Genomic DNA, 18,936 nt, shown 5'->3' on the forward strand with positions numbered 1-18,936 from the left:
ATAAGTGAAATATTGCTTCCTCACAATCCAAAATTCCAAGCAATGGCTAAATGCTTGAAAATAAGAAATCTTTTTGTCAGAGTAGAATATTCGGTGGAAAACTAGGAGTGGAATTACAAGCAGAAATTACATGTCTTGGAATGATTGATGATAGGAAAGAGTAATGAAAATGACGTCTTTGGATCCTCCCTGCAACTGCAACGCAAACAAATTCAAACTATGTACGCTTGTTCACTGCGTCTCGCTCGTCATCATCGGAGGGTGGAGAGGGGTCAAGACGAGCAGCGTCCTTGGCCCACCGAATGATCTTCTCAACCTCATCCTCTTCGTCTTCGTCCTCGCCGCTATCAGCGTCAACTACAGCGACAGAGGAGGAAGCTTTCAGAGCAGCAAATCTGGTCAAGAGATCATCATCGCCGTTAGCTGGTGGCTGTGGCTGTGGTTTGGCTGTTGTGGATTGATTTGAAGATTTTGAGGGTCGAGATTTGAGAGCCTGGAATCGACGGTCGAGATCCGGGAGGAGGTAGTCGGGGGAGACACGGGACATATGAGAATCAACGGACATCTTTAAGAGCAACTCATCCTGCGCCGCCTGAAGCATTTCCTCCACTTCATCTCCACCTCCATCATTGTTTCTGGTTTTCTTCCCGTTATTCATATTATTCCTCTCTTTCTTGCCACTGGCCCTCACACACACACACACAAACGAAAACGCTTCTATTTCATCTTCTTTCTATATGGCCCTTTTTTTTTTTTTTATTTTTTTATTTTCCTTTATATTTTCTTATTAATAATAGTAACTTTTTTTAAGTGTAGCGTTAAACACTGTATCAATGATGAAACCTGCTTCCTTACCGTTGATGATTGTTGGCTTGTCTCGTGAATGTAAGAAAGTCTTGTTCCATTCAAAGATTGGATCTTTCCAATGAAAATTATTCAAGGAAAGCTTTATTATAGCAATCATTTCATCCCTACTTCTCATTAACATAAAAATTGTACAGCTCTAGAATGAAAATAAAATGACAACTACCAATTCAATGAATAATACTCAAAAGCTAATAAAAACTGTCTGCAGCAGGCTGATACTCCCCCGCAAATAATGTTCTCTCAAAACAGTACAAAAAGATCCCTCGACGTTTGCACCAAACGCAAAGTTCACCTTCCTCAGTAGCTATCACCGACAACTTCTTATGTAAAATTTGATTTTGATGATACAAATGTTTGGATCTTCAATTTTAATTTTAACCCACTGTCAAACCAAACCCGAACTTGTAGTCCTTCTTCTTATGATCTAACTGCAAAACGTAATTTCAAACCAAGTATTATGATTCTGGCATACTGTAAATCTAATACCGGTTACGAGACCTTTATGCGAGTACAAGGAAATTAAAAATGAATATAAATTTTCTAAGCCAGCTCGCATTAAGAATAGAAAAAGTGCCACATTGGCCACCTTACCTCTGCAGAAAGAATGAAATTGAGACCCATATTTAAGCGCTCTTCCAAGTAAGCTGTGGCACAGCCATTCGAATCAATCTTTCCTCTTAGACGGGCCTGAAACAACACAACAAAAGCAAGAATATAAGTAACATCATCTTATCAAAGCTCTATGTCTAGACTAGATTTTAGGGTAAATCAATTTAAATTTTGAACAATTCATGATCAAGACCAACACAAAAACAAAACATCTCATGGATAGATTTGCAACATGCCAGCATGGCACACGGACACAGTGTTGGTGTCCAAAAACAAAAAAAATTGTAACATGTCCCTATTTCCCAGAAGCACAAACACATGGATCCTTACTCAAAGTAGGATACAGGTGCAGTAACTTTCAACTTGACAAATTAAGAAATTAGACAATGCAATTCAATAGGACCGTAGGGAGACCTGCAATGTTACACGGGAGTTAATGTTGGGAACTGACTTCTCAGCATGTTCAAAAGATGAAAATAGCTGAGATGTGAATATTAAGATAGATGTGCCATACAAAATTGTAAAAGATTAAGAATGACCACATTGGACAAAAGGCAACTAACAAAAAAATAAGAGGACGTTTGAAATGGATTTGCCAAGTTCCCCGGTTTAAAAATGTGATATTTTGGTGGTAGATGAGGCTAAACAGAGAAGATGTAGACCTAGAATCACTTGGAGGGAAATGGTTACGAAGAATCTAAAATTTCTAAAGATTGATGAAGACTTAGAAACGAATATAACAAAATGGAAACAAAAGAACCACCTAGCCGATTCCAGCTAGGTTCAGCATTAGGCCTTTTGATATTTTCTATCTTTTACTCATTTACTTCTTAACAAAGCAAATATTATTTTTTTTCTTTTTTTAAAAAAAAAAGCAAATCCTTAAATACTTTTACTAAAATTGTTTTACTTTCAAAACCTCTTTTCCTGTTTTCTTTTGTATACTTCCGCTTATATGCTGCCTTAATTTGATCAGAACAAAAATGGTAACAAATGATTTACATACCAGGCCCAACTCGTTTGGGACTAAGGCTGAATTGTCGTCGTTGTAATTTTCTTCCAAACACCCCTTAAAATCAAGCTATCAAATCTAAATAACTTTGGGCACAGGAGAACCAGTAGGAGAAAAGTTTCCACATCATTATCTATGAACATTATATCCAGAAGACAGCTACCAAGTCAAATAGAAGTTTTTCACAGATCTTACAGCATTGTGCCTAGAGGACAAACTGGTTTGTGGTCTAGGATATAGGAAGAGGAGCATTTGGTTTCATCAACCTTAAAGATACGGTTGTCATGCTGACAAGCAACAAATAATAGAATATGGTGGCACTTATTTAAAATTGGCAAATCAAGCCTTTTAATTTAATCGATAGCCCCAACACCATAATAGGATTACAATAACACAGCCACCGATATTGTATCATACAGTTCTATCAACGATAAGGACAATAAACAATAATTTTAAAGTAATACTGAAATGAGTACCTACTTGGTAAAATTAAAATTAGCATTTCATGAAACATTAAAAACTTTAGAATCACATCACTTACTTGTCGGAGGATGTAATCATAACCAACACTTGCTGTCACATCTCTTGACAAGTAGTTGTACATGAAGTCCGTTGCTAGTGAAACCTTGATAGAACAGAGTAGTGTAAGCATTATGGTTAAATAACAAATAATAACTTCCTTAAGAAACTTCACTACCTTCTCAGAAATCTTCTGAACATAGCTTAAAAGAACCATTCCAGTGCTAGCAACTTGCCCTGTTGCAACCTGTAGGTAATATGGTAACTTTGTTTGGTCAAAGCAAAAAATGCAAGAGTGCATAATAAAGAAGAAAATTCTTCCAACCACTGCATGACAGAAATTATTCGAATATAAGACAGAAATTATTCGAATATAAGTGCCAGTACACATGTGCGCTTGCATGAGTCCAGTGCCCATAGACTGACGTTAAATGCACAAAGTGTATAATTGGAGTCTGAAACAGGACCATTCACAGGATAAATACACTACTCTGTCACCTCCAAAAATAACCTAAGCAGAAGTCAATTTATTATGCTCTCTTCTGGGTTACATTTTACAACTATAGTTATCTAGTCTTGCATGTGGACACATGGCATAAACATTACATACAAATTTTCCACAGAATGAACACACTGGTAACCTGTGACAGTTTATACTTTTAAGATCAGATCAGACCCTAATTCAATAATCAATTTCATCACCGCCAAATATCATGTCTAACAGATCTCCAATCCAATGACTTCATTGATCCTTTCAGAGACTGTATTGGAAAACAATACAAGTGTTCAACATCTATCCAAGATGTATGAACAACTTTAATGCCTCTCTTCAGTGTTCAGAGGTAGGAAAATTGTGATGTCCATCTTAGCTTGACCAACAAAGTGAGAAACAAGAACTACAGCATCTCATATAGTTATGATATGGTATGAAGTATTACAGAATTGTATGCTAATGATAAATCATAAGGCCCAGACTTGTCATAAAAAATGAAAGTCAAGCTGAAATACCATTTTATCTGTTTCATATCGACCAGCATATCCAACACCAGACTTTCTATGTTGACCGGCCCAAAATACTTCACCACCCAAAGAAAAATGCGGGGTCACACTCTGCATCGATATGAAGATTCAATAAAAAGAACAATAACATTAGAAAAGAGCAGGAAACAGAGAAGAGATGGGAAGAAACTATTCCCAATATACCAAGGACTATAATACTTGGTCTGATCGTTAAGATCAACACACAGCAAGCAAAATTGCATCAAATAGATGAAAACAAATCAAAAACAATTGAATTGAGAACAAACTAAGGTAAACAACCACAATGAAAACGAGGAAGTTAAATTATATAACATGTTACTGAAGGAATCAGAAGCTTATAAATTCAACATATGAAGTGTAACTGTGATTTAGGTAGAAACATCGACAGTAAAACAAGAAAACAAAGCATCAATGTTTCTTCCATTAATCTTCTCCCCCCCCCCCCCCCCAAAACAAAAAAAAATGTAATATTTGGTCCATTTTCTCCCCAAATGCAGAATGCAACAACCAAGAAAAGCCTTTAAGAAACATTTCTGCTTAAGTTTGATGTTGCCAAGAAAGGCCCTCAAAGAGTTGGAAAGGACAAAAGTGTTTGTCTGCATGTGCTCACTTATTGAAAAAGGGAATTGCTTATTATAAGAATGCAACAAACCTTTATAATCAATTTTTTCCTGTCTACTCTGCAAATTGGAAATTTTTCTAGGAACTTTGGACAAGTTGATTTTCATTTGGCCCACATTTTAGTATTGATCCTAACATGTAAAGCATGATGCAAAATTCCAAATGATTTACTGAATTGATGTAGAGCAAGATGCATATTTCCTATCCATTCTAAGCCTGACCTTTACAACATTAGAAATACAATGGCATCTGCATTGCTTGAATCAGATCATTTACCTGAATGTAACTGGCCCCAAATAAGGCACCATTTCCAAGCTGAAGCTGGGTCCTGTAATCATTACCCTGTGCAATGGAAATGGTTGTCAGAATATAGAGATGCAAAAAGGAAAAAGAAAAGAAAGAGAAAGAGTATAACCAAGATTTTCTACCAATTTTCCACTGATGAACACGAGATTAACTGCGACGAAAATGCCAAGAAAATAGGCCCAAAGATATAACTAAATACATGCCCAGAAGACAAAAGGTAACTGGAACTTATGCTAATCAATATCTAAGTACTTAAATACAACAATGATTTTCTATGAAATGATAAATTCAAAAAGTTTTTATTTCAAAAAAAGCTTCAGATATTACAAATTTCCTGAAAGATCAGAAGCAGAAGACCCCATTAATGGAACAGATTAGGACATTTTCTAATGGATTACAAAAAAAATGAAGAAAAATGTTGCAAGTAAGCTAATCATAAGCATAAGAATATTATAAAAAGAAAACAATAAGTAGAAGAATATAGCAAATATGGAACTAAGATCATAGTCTCACAAGTAGTATGAGAAGTAATATTGTGAAATGAAAACCAAGATATTTCACAGTCAACATGAAAAAACAGGCTGTTGAGGACACAATAAGCAAATATTTAAGATATCATATAGGTTATTTGTAAGAAATTTAAGGCTTACAAAGAACACAGCATCATTTCATGCTTTGCAGCGGACACATAAACAAAATGGATTTCATCCTAGATTTGATTGCTGCTGCCATAAATGCCCTTTATGAATAGTTAAGCAACAACAACGTCCATCACGCCAATTACACATATAACCATAAGGTAATCACGAAAATAATATGTAACGAAATAAAGATACCAAAAGGTGGCAGCAAGAGATGGCTAACCTTGTAATCAAAGTTGAACATGGCATGTGACATGTGGGGCTCATTCGAAAGCTAGATGGAAAAGAACATAACAAAGTTTAGGTAGCTTGCTCAAAGATAACCCCCAACCACCAACTCCAACCATAAAAAGGCAAGAGGAGGAAGAGATGAGCCAAAAAACCAAATGAAGTAAACAGATAATCCACCTGAGCATTAGCCTTCAGAGTAAAATCGTCGGTCAAATCACACTTCACTCTTGCATTTAGTCTTCCATCCGTCAGAACCCTTCCAAAAAGCATTAACTACAGAAATCCCTTTACTAATCTTACCATTTTTGATTAATAAGAATGAAGATCCAATAATCACTAAGGAATCTATGAGCAAGAGGATTCAAAATATGAACAAATATTTACCTTAGGGTCAATGTAGTTAGCTCCAAACTCATAATGAGCAGTAGGAATTTTGATGGTTTCCGAAGATTGAGAAGGAAGTTCCATAGGTCCCATAAAAACACTGATATGAAAAAATTGTCAAAAAGAGCACAATTGAATTCTGAAGAGCACCTAAAAACGGAAGAAGCAAGGACAACCTGTGGCTGAGAGAGAATTTCTGATTGAGTCCTTTGGTAAAATCAAAGCGCATCCCCTCAAAAACCTCTGGCTTTAAAGACACTGCAAAACATTTCAACAATTAGCTTTTCAGGTCTACATATCTGATGCACATGCATTAAAAAAATGGTGCTCTATTGTGGCTATTACACGTTAAAATAACTAACTGTTAAGCACTTGTATTGCAACAAGTGAATAACGTAGGATTCCAATTGCAACACAGGAAAAACAAGATTCTGAAGAAACTATTTAGTCCCAAAACTGTTTTAACATGACCAAAAATACAAAAAATGGAAGACAGTTTCTTGAAGTTACGATGTTCTAAAGCCATTACTACCACATTCCAAACTCAGGAGGAATAGTAAGTTACTTTCATCACATATAGCTAGGCATTTCACATAACATAAAGATCTACTTCAGTCCATCAAAAAACAAAAGAAAAAGACACCTAATATTAGTGTAAAATAGCCTAAATTGGAGAGAAACCAATTTCTTTTTTTCTTTTTTTAATCTTTTGGGAATACCCAAATCTTCTAAACTCAGTCGCTTTTGAAAAAAATAATTCTGATGTTTATCACTATATTTCAATTGAACAACCTTAAAGCTCACATGCCTTGTAACCTTTCAGAGAAGGCTGCTTCACGCACAAGTTGTCAACAGAGAAGCAAAATTTCACTATTATGACAAAATATGAATTAGCAACGAAGCACCTCTTTTCCAAAACCAAAAAAACTCAAAATAAGAAATTTACTAATTAAAACAAATTAGGGTTTCACGGTTAGGTTGGCTGCAATAACTACATCTCATGTGTCAGTCAACAGCAACGCACATATACAAAGCAAATACTCAGATCGAGAATCAGTATTGGAAAAAGGAATAAATACAGAACAGGAAGAAATTATTGATTAAATCAAGAAGTATCAATTAAGGAGAAAGAGCAAGAGAGAAATTAAAGAATAGAGAAACAGGGATAAGGAACTGAACTAAGAGCTTCGCGATGGAGTTCTTCATAGGGAATAGGGCAAGGAAGGTTCATGTAATCGACTTTCTTCTCTACTTCATTGATCTTTTTAGCTGATGCTGCTGCTGCTGCTGCCGCCTCTCCTAGCATAGTTGTACCTGGAGGTACCATCCCCGCCATTGCAGTTGCTGTGCTTCAATTCGATGAATCAGAGTAGCGCAGAGAGGGAGAGGCCGAGAGAGAGTGGCTGTGTCGTTCGGGGACTCCGTTATTATGGGGTTTAAGAAAGGGTTTTAAGTGACCTACTTTGTGGGGTCCACCCTTAAAAGTTTTTAAAGATTAGTAAAAGTTAGAAGAATAATTATAAATTTACTCAAATACACTCTCATAAATTTATATTATTATTTATGCTTACATTTAGTTTTTTAAAAAAATTTTAAATTTAAGTTTATATTTAATGAATTTATTTATTTTAATTTTTTCATTAAATATTTTATTAATTGAAAATGCTCGATAGACAAAAAAAAAAAAAAAAAAAAAAACTTAAATCTTGAAAGAGAAAATCCAATTTTTTCATAACATGTTAATTAAAATTTCTTTTAAATTTTTAATTTAATTAGTTTGAAACTTAAAATAAAAGAGAATTTTATGAAAAATATGTAAATTTCATACTTTTCTAATAAGTTTAGTTTGGATGAATGATTAAATTTATATTTTATATTTTATATTTTCAATGTAGATTTAAAAATAGCAATGTAGATTTAAAATTATTTCCATAAAAGAAAAACAGCTTGAAATTTATTTCCACATTTTTTGGTCAAAAAAGAAAAAACGATTGCGACGAATTAATTAACGTAATTAACAAATCAAACCCGTCCTAGAAAAACCTAATTCGGGCGGGTTTGCTATCCGGATTCACAGAGGGCAGGTCGACGCCATTGTCAAATAAAAGAAGTTAGCACAAACAAAACGCCGCCGTTGGAAGGTAAAAGAAGGTTCTTCTCTTCCTGTCAGCAGCGTCTGAGCCTGTGAATGAGTTGACAGTCTTCTCCAGAAGCAAACCACATGTATTCGAGTTCTGATTACAGTAATGGCTATCACAACGAGCCTCATCGAGTTGGGGCTAGTCACCGGGAGCGAGCAAGAAGAGGGGTGCGTGGCGGTCGCTCACGCGACTGTAGAGATGGGTTTCGAGTTTCTAAAGAGCAGCAGTCGGAGGATGAGCAGAACGTAACTCCTTGTACGGATTTCGACATGGCATACTTTCATTCCTATGCTCATGTTGGTATCCACGAAGAGATGATTAAGGTATACCTCTCCTCTCCTCTTCTCTCTTATGGTTGTGACTTTTTTTCCTGTTCATTGCAGTGGTGTTATTGTTCCCTTCTTACTTTGGTTGTGGGTTTTGGGAAATCATCTCGCTTTATAGATGTTGACTAGCATCTTTTTTTTCCCTTTCATTTTCTTTGTAGAGTCAGTCTCTTGGCTATACTCGTTTGTTAATCCATGGTGTGAACTATTAATGAACAGCCAATAAAATTAAGAAATGAATTTCATATAGTAAGATTAGTGCAGATAAAGATTTTGTTGCAGGTCCTAGGAAAAATAAGTCTTTCAGTGGTTAATAATATTAAAAATAGGCATTGATCATGTCTCTCCTGTGGTATGGAGTTCTGAGACTTGTAAAAGGGGTTATTAGGTTCAATGTATGCGAATGCAAGGGTAAATGGCACAAGACGAGAGGCAGGATAGATGTTTACTGGGTTGTAATATCTTTGATGCTCTTTATAATCTATTGAAGAAATTCGTTTATTGTACTGTTGGGAACTTTCTTCATTCATGCATCACAATATCTCACTCACTAACTTGAGAATGTCTGATTTGTTTGATCTTTACAGGATCGTGTGCGAACAGAAACTTATAGGGCTGCAATCATGCAACATCAGAGTTTCATTGAAGGCAAAGTAATATCATTGTTGTTGAAATTTCAGTTAGGAAATGCTCTTGCATCTCTTTTTTTTTCTTGATAAAAAACTTACATTTGATTACTTTTTGAATCCACATAAGTATTATGATGCTAGGCTTGTAAATTGAACTGCTCTCAAATTTAATCCTAAAAGGATGAAAGTTTTAAGGAGATTTTTTATGTCAGATATTTAATGACTTCTGGAAATATATGTGCTGTATTATGATGTCAAAACTCAAAACTCCACTTTGGAGCTTCAAATTTTTTTTCCCTTCTTGGAGATTAATTATCTGCTGAGTTCTAAGAAGTATTTAGGCCAAAAATCTTTCAAACAAATTGAACTCTCATGCTTGCATATGTACATGTTTTCAGGTTGTTGTGGATGTTGGCTGTGGCACTGGAATTCTTTCCATATTTTGTGCTCAGGCTGGTGCTAAAAGGGTAGGATTTCTTGGAACTGGTATTTTTAAAAAGTTTCTGCATTGTATTTAACAAAATTTGTTATGAGTTTCGTGGATAAAATATGTTGTTCTTGGAGTATGATGTGCCAATGTTGCTGGAAGTTATCCTATACTAACCAGCTTTTGGGCATATTATTTTTTTTAAAGGAAGAAATTTTTTTGTGTTAGATACCACCCTCGTGGTTAAGACTTGAAGATCCCTTGTTTGTCCTAGGAGGGGGGAGGACTACCCTACCCTGTGCAGTCCAAAGCCAATAGGTCTTTCAATTTTCAATTGAGTTGATTCTTTCCTTACATGTGAAAGCTATTAAACAGAAAGAAAGAAAAGAACAAAGAACCTTTGATTTTAATTTTGACTATAACCTTGTATTCTTATTATAATTCTACCTTAATGCATATATTTTTCTATGCTTGCAATTATTGAATTTACATGCACATCATGCTTCAAAATGATAATATTTTTCCAGGTATATGCAGTGGATGCAAGTGATATTGCTGTACAGGTACTCCTAGTTCTTATTCTTTTGGCTGGCATTTGAACTGTTCTTTTCTGATTGTTTGGTTGGGTTGCCATATGGCTGAAGATGAGTTACCACCCCCCCCCCCCCAAAAAAAAAAAAAAAAGAAAGAAACGATTAAGAGTGCGCATGCAATCTAATATGCATTCACTGTTATGAAGAGGAAAGGAAAAAAAGATTATACACATTAAACATTATGGGATGAATTGCCTGCATATTATATTTTCTGGAAATGAAATTTACAATCTAACCTTTGCATATAGCCTCTCAACAATATTTTAAAGCATCCTGAAAATGCAATTAATGAGGAGAAACATGGGGGAGTCGAAACTATTTCTTCTAACATTTTGCAATCTATTGGGCATTTAGTTTTTAAAGTATTTTTCTCTTTCCCTTTTCTCAGGTTTTAACTTGTATACTCTCCTTTCTTTTGAAATTATCAATTTTTTGAACTTTATATTTTCCCCTTTTCTTGGGATACATGCTCTTTTAATGTGGAGGTCGACTGAGTAATGGCATGACAAGTTGTATGTTTTGCTGAGATAATATTTCTGCCAAAGTTCCCCTATTTTTATTTCCCATGAAACAAATGACTATAAGTAGAGGTTGTTCACCTCAATGTCCACCCTATCAGTTATGCAATGATTCTAGACTTCAGAACCAATCTGCCCTTTTCTTTCTTTAATTTTTTTTTTTTTTTTTTTAGTAAATGTGTAGCACCTTCAATAAGCTGGCATATGTGCATCACAGCATATCTTGATTTATGCAACTCAATTTTTGCTAAATGTGTATGATTATGGGTTATGTGTCATAGAGTTTTAGTTAATCTGCTCTTATTAGTTTCATTAAACTTGTAATTGTAAACTTTTAAAGAAATCAAGATGAAGGTTTGGTTTGCATTGATGATCTTGCTATTTGTTTAAACAGGCAAATGAAGTTGTGAAGGCAAATAATTTATCTGACAAGATTATTGTGTTACATGGACGTGTTGAGGTAGGCCTATCTATACTGTGCGATATGATGCCTATGCTATGGTGTTCCTAGTATGTTTGATTAACTTTGTAACATGGAGCACTGGAAAATGCATGAGTAGTTGATTTACAAGAAGGGTAGTTTTTATGCAGACGTGTCTGTGAATTGTGAAAACTGTATGTTTGTTTCTTCAAAGTTGAAATACTCCTTGTGCCTATCTTAGAACGGAGATACGGAAGATGTTTTTTGATGAAGGTCTTGTGTTTGAGTCATAATGTCTACTCTCATACTAGAAAACTGAAAATATCTGAAAGGAAACCTTTTTATAAATATTGGGGAAGAAGGAGAGTAATCAGACCATCAGCTGAAATGCTTTCGTAATCCAATTGAATAACCGCGGTAAATAAATTTGTGCAGGATGTTGAAATTGATGAGGAAGTTGATGTTATAATTTCAGAGTGGATGGGCTACATGCTTTTGTATGAGGTGATCACCAGAATCGCCATTTTTATGCCCATTTCTATAACTGCTAATATACTAGATTAAGATTTGTAACTGTCACCAAAATGTTGAACTATTTGATGATAGACAATCCCTCCCCCTTCCTCATAAATAAAAAATAACATTAACAATAACCAGCAATTGTCTTGGGATTTTCTTTTTCCTGAACTGTAGAGCATGCTGGGAAGCGTAATCACTGCCAGGGATCGCTGGTTAAAACGTGGAGGTGTTATTCTTCCATCAAATGCAACGGTAAATTTTCTTTATCAAACTTCTAAATTCCAATTTGTATAGTATAACAGTGAAAAATCTGAACTTGCGCAAAAGTCCGCATTGGAAGAATGCTGGCTGTAAGTTAAAGCCTTTAACACATTGAATTTAGACTAGCACTAAACTTGTGTTTGATACTGATTTGCAACAATTGCTGCCTACAGTTGTACATGGCCCCTATCACGCATCCTGACAGATATAGTGAAAGCATTGACTTTTGGCGCAATGTTTATGGGATTGATAGTGAGTATCCAGATGTGTGAAATCCTCATTCATCATGAAGTGATTTTCCATTTTTTTTTCGCTTTTAGATGTCTAGGTGTGCACTTGAGATGCTACCTACCAGGGAGTTGTCTCATTGCTCTTTGTTGCAGTGTCTGCCATGATGCCACTAGCAAAACAATGCGCATTTGAAGAACCATCTGTGGAGACAATATCTGGAGAGAATGTATTGACGTGGCCACATGTGGTGAGTCTCCTCATTTTAATAACTGGTGTTGTACTTTTCTTGTAGTTGGAAAATAATATTATTGACCATGCTAGTCATTGTTGTTCCTAACTATGTGTTTTAGAATTCCCAAAATGCTGCCATTCAAACAAATGATTGAGAAGATCAATTTTTTTTATCATGTCTGCATCCATTTTATGTTCTCTTTCCTCATGCTTAGATTGTGAACTTTGTCGTTCAAAAGTTGTGAACTTCAGATTGATGCCTTTTAAGATTCTTCACTTTGGTCTATTTGGTTTAATGGAGTCAACATTTTGGATTTGTTATGAATATTAGATCCTAATTTAAAATTTTTTTTTGCTCTTTCTTTTTGTATCTAAACTGTTTCAGGTGCACACCTAAGTTTCTGGACCTTTATGTGTCCTATCGTGCACTTAGTAACTACAATTAGCACCCTTAATGCTATTGTTATAGTCTTTTTGATCATACTACAAATTCATTTAAAATCATCTCATCCTATTTTATTTAACCACTGGACATGTACCTGTATGGATATTGTGGACATTACCCTGACGCTAAATAGTTAGGAGCACTCTTTTGATATCTTAGTGGCTTGCAAAACCTTGGTATTTTTCGAGGTTGCATCTTGAGTGCCCTTCCAAAACATGATTTGTAGCCAAAATTATAAATTTTATTACTGTTTACAGGTTAAGCATGTGGACTGCTATACAATTGAAATTCATGAGCTAGAATCTGTTACAACGAGATACAAATTCAAGTCAATGATGAGAGGTAAATCTTCTTTACCTACCATCAAATTTACCAACATTCTCCTGCAAAAAAAAAAAAAAAAAAAAAAAAAAAAAAAAAAAAGAAAAGAAAAGAAATATCTATTATCAGATTAAGGTAAAGTATTACACTTAGCACCACACTCTCTAGTGGGCTCAACCTTTTCCCCCCAAAATGGTAAATTTGGGACACTTTCCTGTTGAACTCTGTTTTCTGCTCTAGTGCATTGTTTCAATCACTCGCTTGAAAAGCTAACTGTTTTATTACATTACAAAACAGTATTGACATACTATCTCATGTCTGTTGCTTTTATATTTGCTTTGTTTCAGAAGATCTCTGTTTTCTTATTTGAATAGACTTTAGACATTCTTGTCCCTTTTACTGTTTTTTCTACGTGTGATCTTAATGTTTGAATAAATTCCAGCGCCATTGCATGGGTTTGCCTTTTGGTTTGATGTTGAATTCAGCGGGCCTGCAATGTCTCCTATAAATGCCCTCACAAATCCTCCAATAGATGGTAGTCAGAGTAAAAAAAGGACAAATCCAAATGATGCACTTGTGCTTTCCACTGCCCCTGAGGACCCACCAACACACTGGCAACAGGTATTGCTCATGTCCTCATCATTAATTTGTGTATTCTCACATTTCTATGGTTGCCATCATTGACACTAGCATTTTTCAAATTACAATGCACGGATTATGTTGACACAAACAAATAAAACCATAATATCATCTAGTATGACCTATATAATACCTCGTCATACTTGTATTGTTAATCAGCATGATCAAACATGTATAACTATTTCAAGTCCAGGGTAGCAATCATCTTGACCAATTGATTGCCACATATTGTTTCTTGAATATGTACTGATGATGGACTAAATTCCGAGAGAGGCCTTTACATAGGATGGCTTAGCAGAGAGACTGGCAAATTCTTGATTTGCCATTGGGCATTTACCTGAAAGGAAATTGCTAATTGGTTAAGAATTTTCTAGTAATCAACTGAAACATTTCTATGATGTAACTGTAATCATTCTACTCAACTTAGTAACATTTTGCAGACGGTGATCTACTTTTATGACCCAATAGAGGTGGAGCAAGATCAACTCATTGAAGGTTCAGTGACACTATCACAAAGCAAAGAAAATCGTCGATTCATGAATATCCATCTTGAGTACACGTAAGTCACCAGATTCATTTAAGCTATAGATTCACCTCAAATTCGACAAATGTCCTCTTACACAATCTCTCTTTGATATTTGCTGTTGCAGTTCTGGTGGTAGATCATTTGTGAAAGAGTCAGTAATGAGGTGATCACCTTAAGAATCATTACCAGTATTTTTCTTCAAGTATCAAGAGATTGTTATGTTGCTCAAATTCTCCTTGTGGCCACCTTCCATGCAAATCCTAGCAAACTTCGACTCTTTGAATGAAGCTCTGCGGTTGACGATGCAAATTTATGGCTCTTACTAATTATTATCTTCAGAGGTGAAACTGTTACAAAACAGAAATAGGTGAACCAACTTAGGAAATTAGAATTTAACCCTGTCAGTGGCCTGAGATTGCATTTTTTAAGTTCTCGGGATGGGTTTATCTCTCTAGATGTAAGGCATGAAGGAGAGGGCCGGTAGTTTGTGTCAATTGTCGTATCCGTTGCTTATAACAGGTTTGAAATAGTCTCAACCCAACCGATTACTATACATTGGATTTCTGACCACTATGTATTGAAACTACAATGTACACCGTTTTCAATGGGTTAATTACGTTTGTCTGTTACTAATTTAGATGTTCTCAGTTGGCCGTTTTCTTGCAAATTGCAGTACTAATCAAGTTATAATGCAGTGCAATTTGCAAGCAAAGATTCTGCACCATCTATCAAGGAAGAATGACACTAGTATGTCTAATGTTGACATTATCACTTAATGTCTACAGTTCTGGAGGCAAGACAAAGAGACTTAATAGTAAGACTGGCTACCAATCCAGGTTGTCAATTCGAGTGCTTCTTTTGTACAAGAACAGAACGATGGGTCGGGTGAAGAGTGCTGAAATCCTGAGCCGAAAGGACCCATTCATCCTTAAAAAGTTTTCAACCTACCAAAAAAAAGGATGGGCCCAACAAATCCCTCTCTACACCGACCAAATCCCTTCCTTCTGGGCAGTTTATGATTTCATTAATTATTACTGTCGTGCTAATTTACTAGTTCTGTAGGATAATACGGATCCTATATATAGAGTAACCACATGCATGAGTATACATCAATCAGAGAGAAGTAAAACCCCTACTTTCATATATAAATATATTCAGATAAACATACATCTTAGAGATATATATATTAATCTTATCATGCACTATAATTAAGAAATGTTATGGACAAATACCATAAGGCATCACCTGCAGCAATTAGTCTTAGTTGCAACATTAACAATGGAGCATTAACAGACTGACAGTTCAGTGGAACCAATCTATATTTGTTTATCTACACAGAGAGAGCTTCACCTTATCTTATCTTCTAGAAACCTTTATAAATATATATAAAGTGAAGTGTTTTTGGACTTTAATTAATGAAAAAGTTTCCAATACGTAGCATTATTTGTGAGTTGATAGATAGCGATTAATAATCTCCCCAACATGAGAATTTAGAAGAAACAATTCATTGTATCACTTTAGTTAGGCTAGCTTAGAGGATGCCCTTTCTACCTGCTTGCTCGGCTCATTTAATGTGTTTGCAAGTTTGAATCTTTCTTCTTTCTATAAGCTAGCTAAAAATGTATTCTTTCTCTGGCCAATGACACTATGAATAAGGTAGAGGCCTCAAACTCAAAGATCTCTCTATATATATAAAGCAATGAATTAGAAGCAGCAGATGAATTTTTAATACGAATATTAATAATAATCTGGGCTAGCAATTAACGTTGCAATGATAGCACTTGAAAGATTATTCTCTCATGGGTCCGATCGACATGTGTATATCTGCACACAAACACAAAAGCTTCACATTTATAATTTTATGCACTTTAATTATTTTTCTTCCAGGCACAATAATAGAACAAATTGGACCTTGAAAACGATATGCATAAGGTTCTATCTGCACTGAAACGCGTTATGCACGTTTTCTTGAAAAGAGGCCACCAAAATACCATTATACATCCGTGTCAAGAATGATCTCCATGTTTATATTTACACACACACATGATGGCATTATTATGTTTGTATGCTGTGTGCACGCCTGGCTGCTATATATATATATGTATGTATGCATGTACATGTATGGACATGGCATGCATGCACGCACATGCGTCAACCTACCATTCTGTGCGTGCGTGATAAAAAATTGACATTGAAAATGGAAGCAACTTTTAGGTGCTAATAATTGCTCAATTATTATCAACTGCATATCTTTTCTACTCCTAATCCCAATTTTTTATTGTATTGCGTACAGCCACCAAAGTTCCTTTGCTAATTTTCTATTCTATCATTTTTGGTTGGCCTTGTCGTATTTAGGAGCATTAACACAATTCAATCTTGGCTTCAGATCATTTCATTGTCTACAAAAGCTTATACTTAATAAAGGACAAATGAAGCAAAGTAAGTGGAGAGACGCATGCACGCCTTCAATTTTAGTTTCTTTCTTGAATATCTACCCTTTGAGCCTGCCTTGAGGCTGTCTACCATTCTCCTCATAACACAATTAACACTTGTATTTAATTGCTGAATTCTAACCATTGGATAGATTATAATCTTCTATAAAGCTTTTTGCTTGAAATATAATAAAACATATCTCTAAAGCTCAAATTTATTAGCTAGGATCATCACCAAATCATTTGTTGAAACCTGAGTTGCTTGAGCCAATTGAATCATTACATGCCAATATATATGTTTATATAGTCAATTTCAGCTTATATTATTATAGTAGAATTCTGCCAAGAGACAATGAGCTCAGCAACCAATATAGATTTTAAATGTCAGATTACGAGCAATCTTTACTTTAGATTAACCTAGCACTCGATTGTGAGTCATGATAGTGGCAAAGATGATGTTAATGTTATTGTGAGTGCTTATTAATTAAAGGGTGAACTTGCATTATTATGCTGCAACATAACAAACACAGTTTTTCCTCAAATAATCCATATATCATTCACCTAATAAAGGATGGATCATCCATTACTTTTGATTAATCATGTATGCTTTCAGGGAGAGAAAACATCTTTGATGATCGTAAATGGACATTACTTTTTTCTAAAAGAAAAGGGCGTCGAGATTTTAATCTTGATTTAACTTCTCACCATGTATAATACGTGAACAGGTACTCTGCCATTAATAGTCCAGTGGCACGAGACTTGGAACTTGAAAGGACGTGATTGTGGAGGGTACCCTAGAAGTGAAGGAGAAAGTCTCCATAAACTGCGGTTGTTGTGCAAGAACTTTGTTCAAAAAAAAAAAAAGAAATAATGGATGTGGCCTGGCCCTGCACCACGCGTGACTGTGTCCCTTAGCTCAAAGGCATCCATTTGCTTGCTAAAGTAGTGATTCATTATTATTAGGGAAGCTCTGACCTTCGTCTACCTAAATCAATTGCAATATGGGCCACTACTTGTATGATAATGTTTGGTCTGTGCCCACAACTAATCATGCACTCGAAATAGTTTGTCCAAACACGGTCCTATGACTTGTTCTAAAGTGAAAAGCTCTGTAGGTGTTAGTTGTTTTGACTATATGATTCCAGAAAATTAATAATGGTTAATCAGCATTAATTGATTTGGGTTTTGGTTATACATGCATGTGATTTATCTTTGACCTAATTTTGTAATGAAGAGGTCTATTAATTATACCAACTCAATGATTCTTCATCAAGCTATTGGAGATGTTCTCTTATCTTCTGCTCTCTTCTTCTTTTCCATTTTTCTTTTGGGGTAGGCAATTGATACATGTACATAGAGGATGCATGATTAAAAGTTTAGTGATAATTAACATAATATGAAAAGAATGGTTAGCCATGGTGGTGAAATAATGTCCAATAATAACCTAAGGTTGGAAGACAACGTGCATTATTACACACGTAACTTCCCTTAATTTGATTAATGAATGCATGTTCTGGAAAGGGTATAACTATAAGGCTATTCTCTACTGTACATATTTTGATCATCTCTGGGTTCAAAAAAAAAAAAAAAAAGATGGAATCTTTGGAGAAAGTAGAGTGAAAAAAGATGATTACTTTTGCTAACATCTGATTAAATTATTTTAATCCTCCCTTTTTTCTATCTAATGGGTTTTCATTTGGAAAGGCCTACACTATAAAATTACTTCTATAAATAAAATATATACATTCTCCACTAAACTCAAGGCCTTAAATATATATATACATATATATGAGAAAAGAGAGAGTGAGAGCTGCAGCTGACTTTGTCTCTACCTAAGTTTTCCACAGAATTTCAGGACAACAGAGTTTACAGTTTGGCATGTACATACAAGTCTAGATATTTTACTTTAGTAGTAGAAATGATGATATTGTCCCCTTGAAGGTACAGAATTTCCATACTCTAAACTTAAACTCTGTGTATAATAATGGAGTAATAATGTAGAAGAAGGAAAAGCACTCCTACGTATACATTGATCATTCGTAGAT

The 18,936-nt window shown here is 35.0% G+C and overlaps 3 protein-coding genes across 4 annotated transcripts; 1 reads left to right on the forward strand and 2 right to left on the reverse strand.

Annotated features, from left to right (window-relative positions):
- Positions 1-51: 51 nt before the first annotated feature.
- Positions 52-784, reverse strand: LOC105631169 (uncharacterized). Its single transcript, XM_012213188.4, has one exon. It carries the CDS (start codon positions 656-658, stop codon positions 218-220), a length of 441 nt encoding a protein of 146 aa, XP_012068578.1. The 5' UTR covers positions 659-784; the 3' UTR covers positions 52-217.
- A 135-nt stretch (positions 785-919) lies between these two features.
- TOM40 (translocase of the outer mitochondrial membrane 40) lies at positions 920-7,663 on the reverse strand. Its single transcript, XM_012213187.4, has 11 exons — positions 7,411-7,663; positions 6,408-6,489; positions 6,232-6,331; positions 6,025-6,120; positions 5,840-5,890; positions 4,946-5,011; positions 4,016-4,117; positions 3,186-3,254; positions 3,030-3,113; positions 1,459-1,554; positions 920-1,295 (listed from the first exon to the last, which is right to left on the reverse strand). Exons 1-11 carry the CDS (start codon positions 7,565-7,567, stop codon positions 1,242-1,244), a joined length of 957 nt encoding a protein of 318 aa, XP_012068577.1. The 5' UTR covers positions 7,568-7,663; the 3' UTR covers positions 920-1,241.
- A 602-nt stretch (positions 7,664-8,265) lies between these two features.
- On the forward strand, positions 8,266-15,092 carry PRMT6 (protein arginine methyltransferase 6). Of its 2 annotated transcripts, XM_037639570.2 has the most exons (13): positions 8,267-8,695; positions 9,286-9,351; positions 9,726-9,794; positions 10,282-10,317; positions 11,260-11,325; positions 11,722-11,790; positions 11,980-12,057; positions 12,240-12,318; positions 12,450-12,544; positions 13,231-13,315; positions 13,737-13,915; positions 14,374-14,492; positions 14,584-15,092. In XM_037639570.2, exons 1-13 carry the CDS (start codon positions 8,453-8,455, stop codon positions 14,624-14,626), a joined length of 1,227 nt encoding a protein of 408 aa, XP_037495498.1. In that variant the 5' UTR covers positions 8,267-8,452; the 3' UTR covers positions 14,627-15,092. The 2 variants fall into 2 exon arrangements, with proteins under 2 accessions (XP_037495499.1, XP_037495498.1); XM_037639571.2 differs by lacking the exon at positions 11,722-11,790 and having other exon boundaries at positions 8,266-8,695.
- The last annotated feature ends 3,844 nt before the right edge of the window (positions 15,093-18,936 follow it).

The sequence above is a fragment of the Jatropha curcas genome, chromosome 1, assembly GCF_041381405.1.
Source record: "Jatropha curcas cultivar XTBG-Jc1 chromosome 1, XTBG_Jcur_1.0, whole genome shotgun sequence".
Lineage (NCBI taxonomy): Eukaryota > Viridiplantae > Streptophyta > Magnoliopsida > Malpighiales > Euphorbiaceae > Jatropha > Jatropha curcas.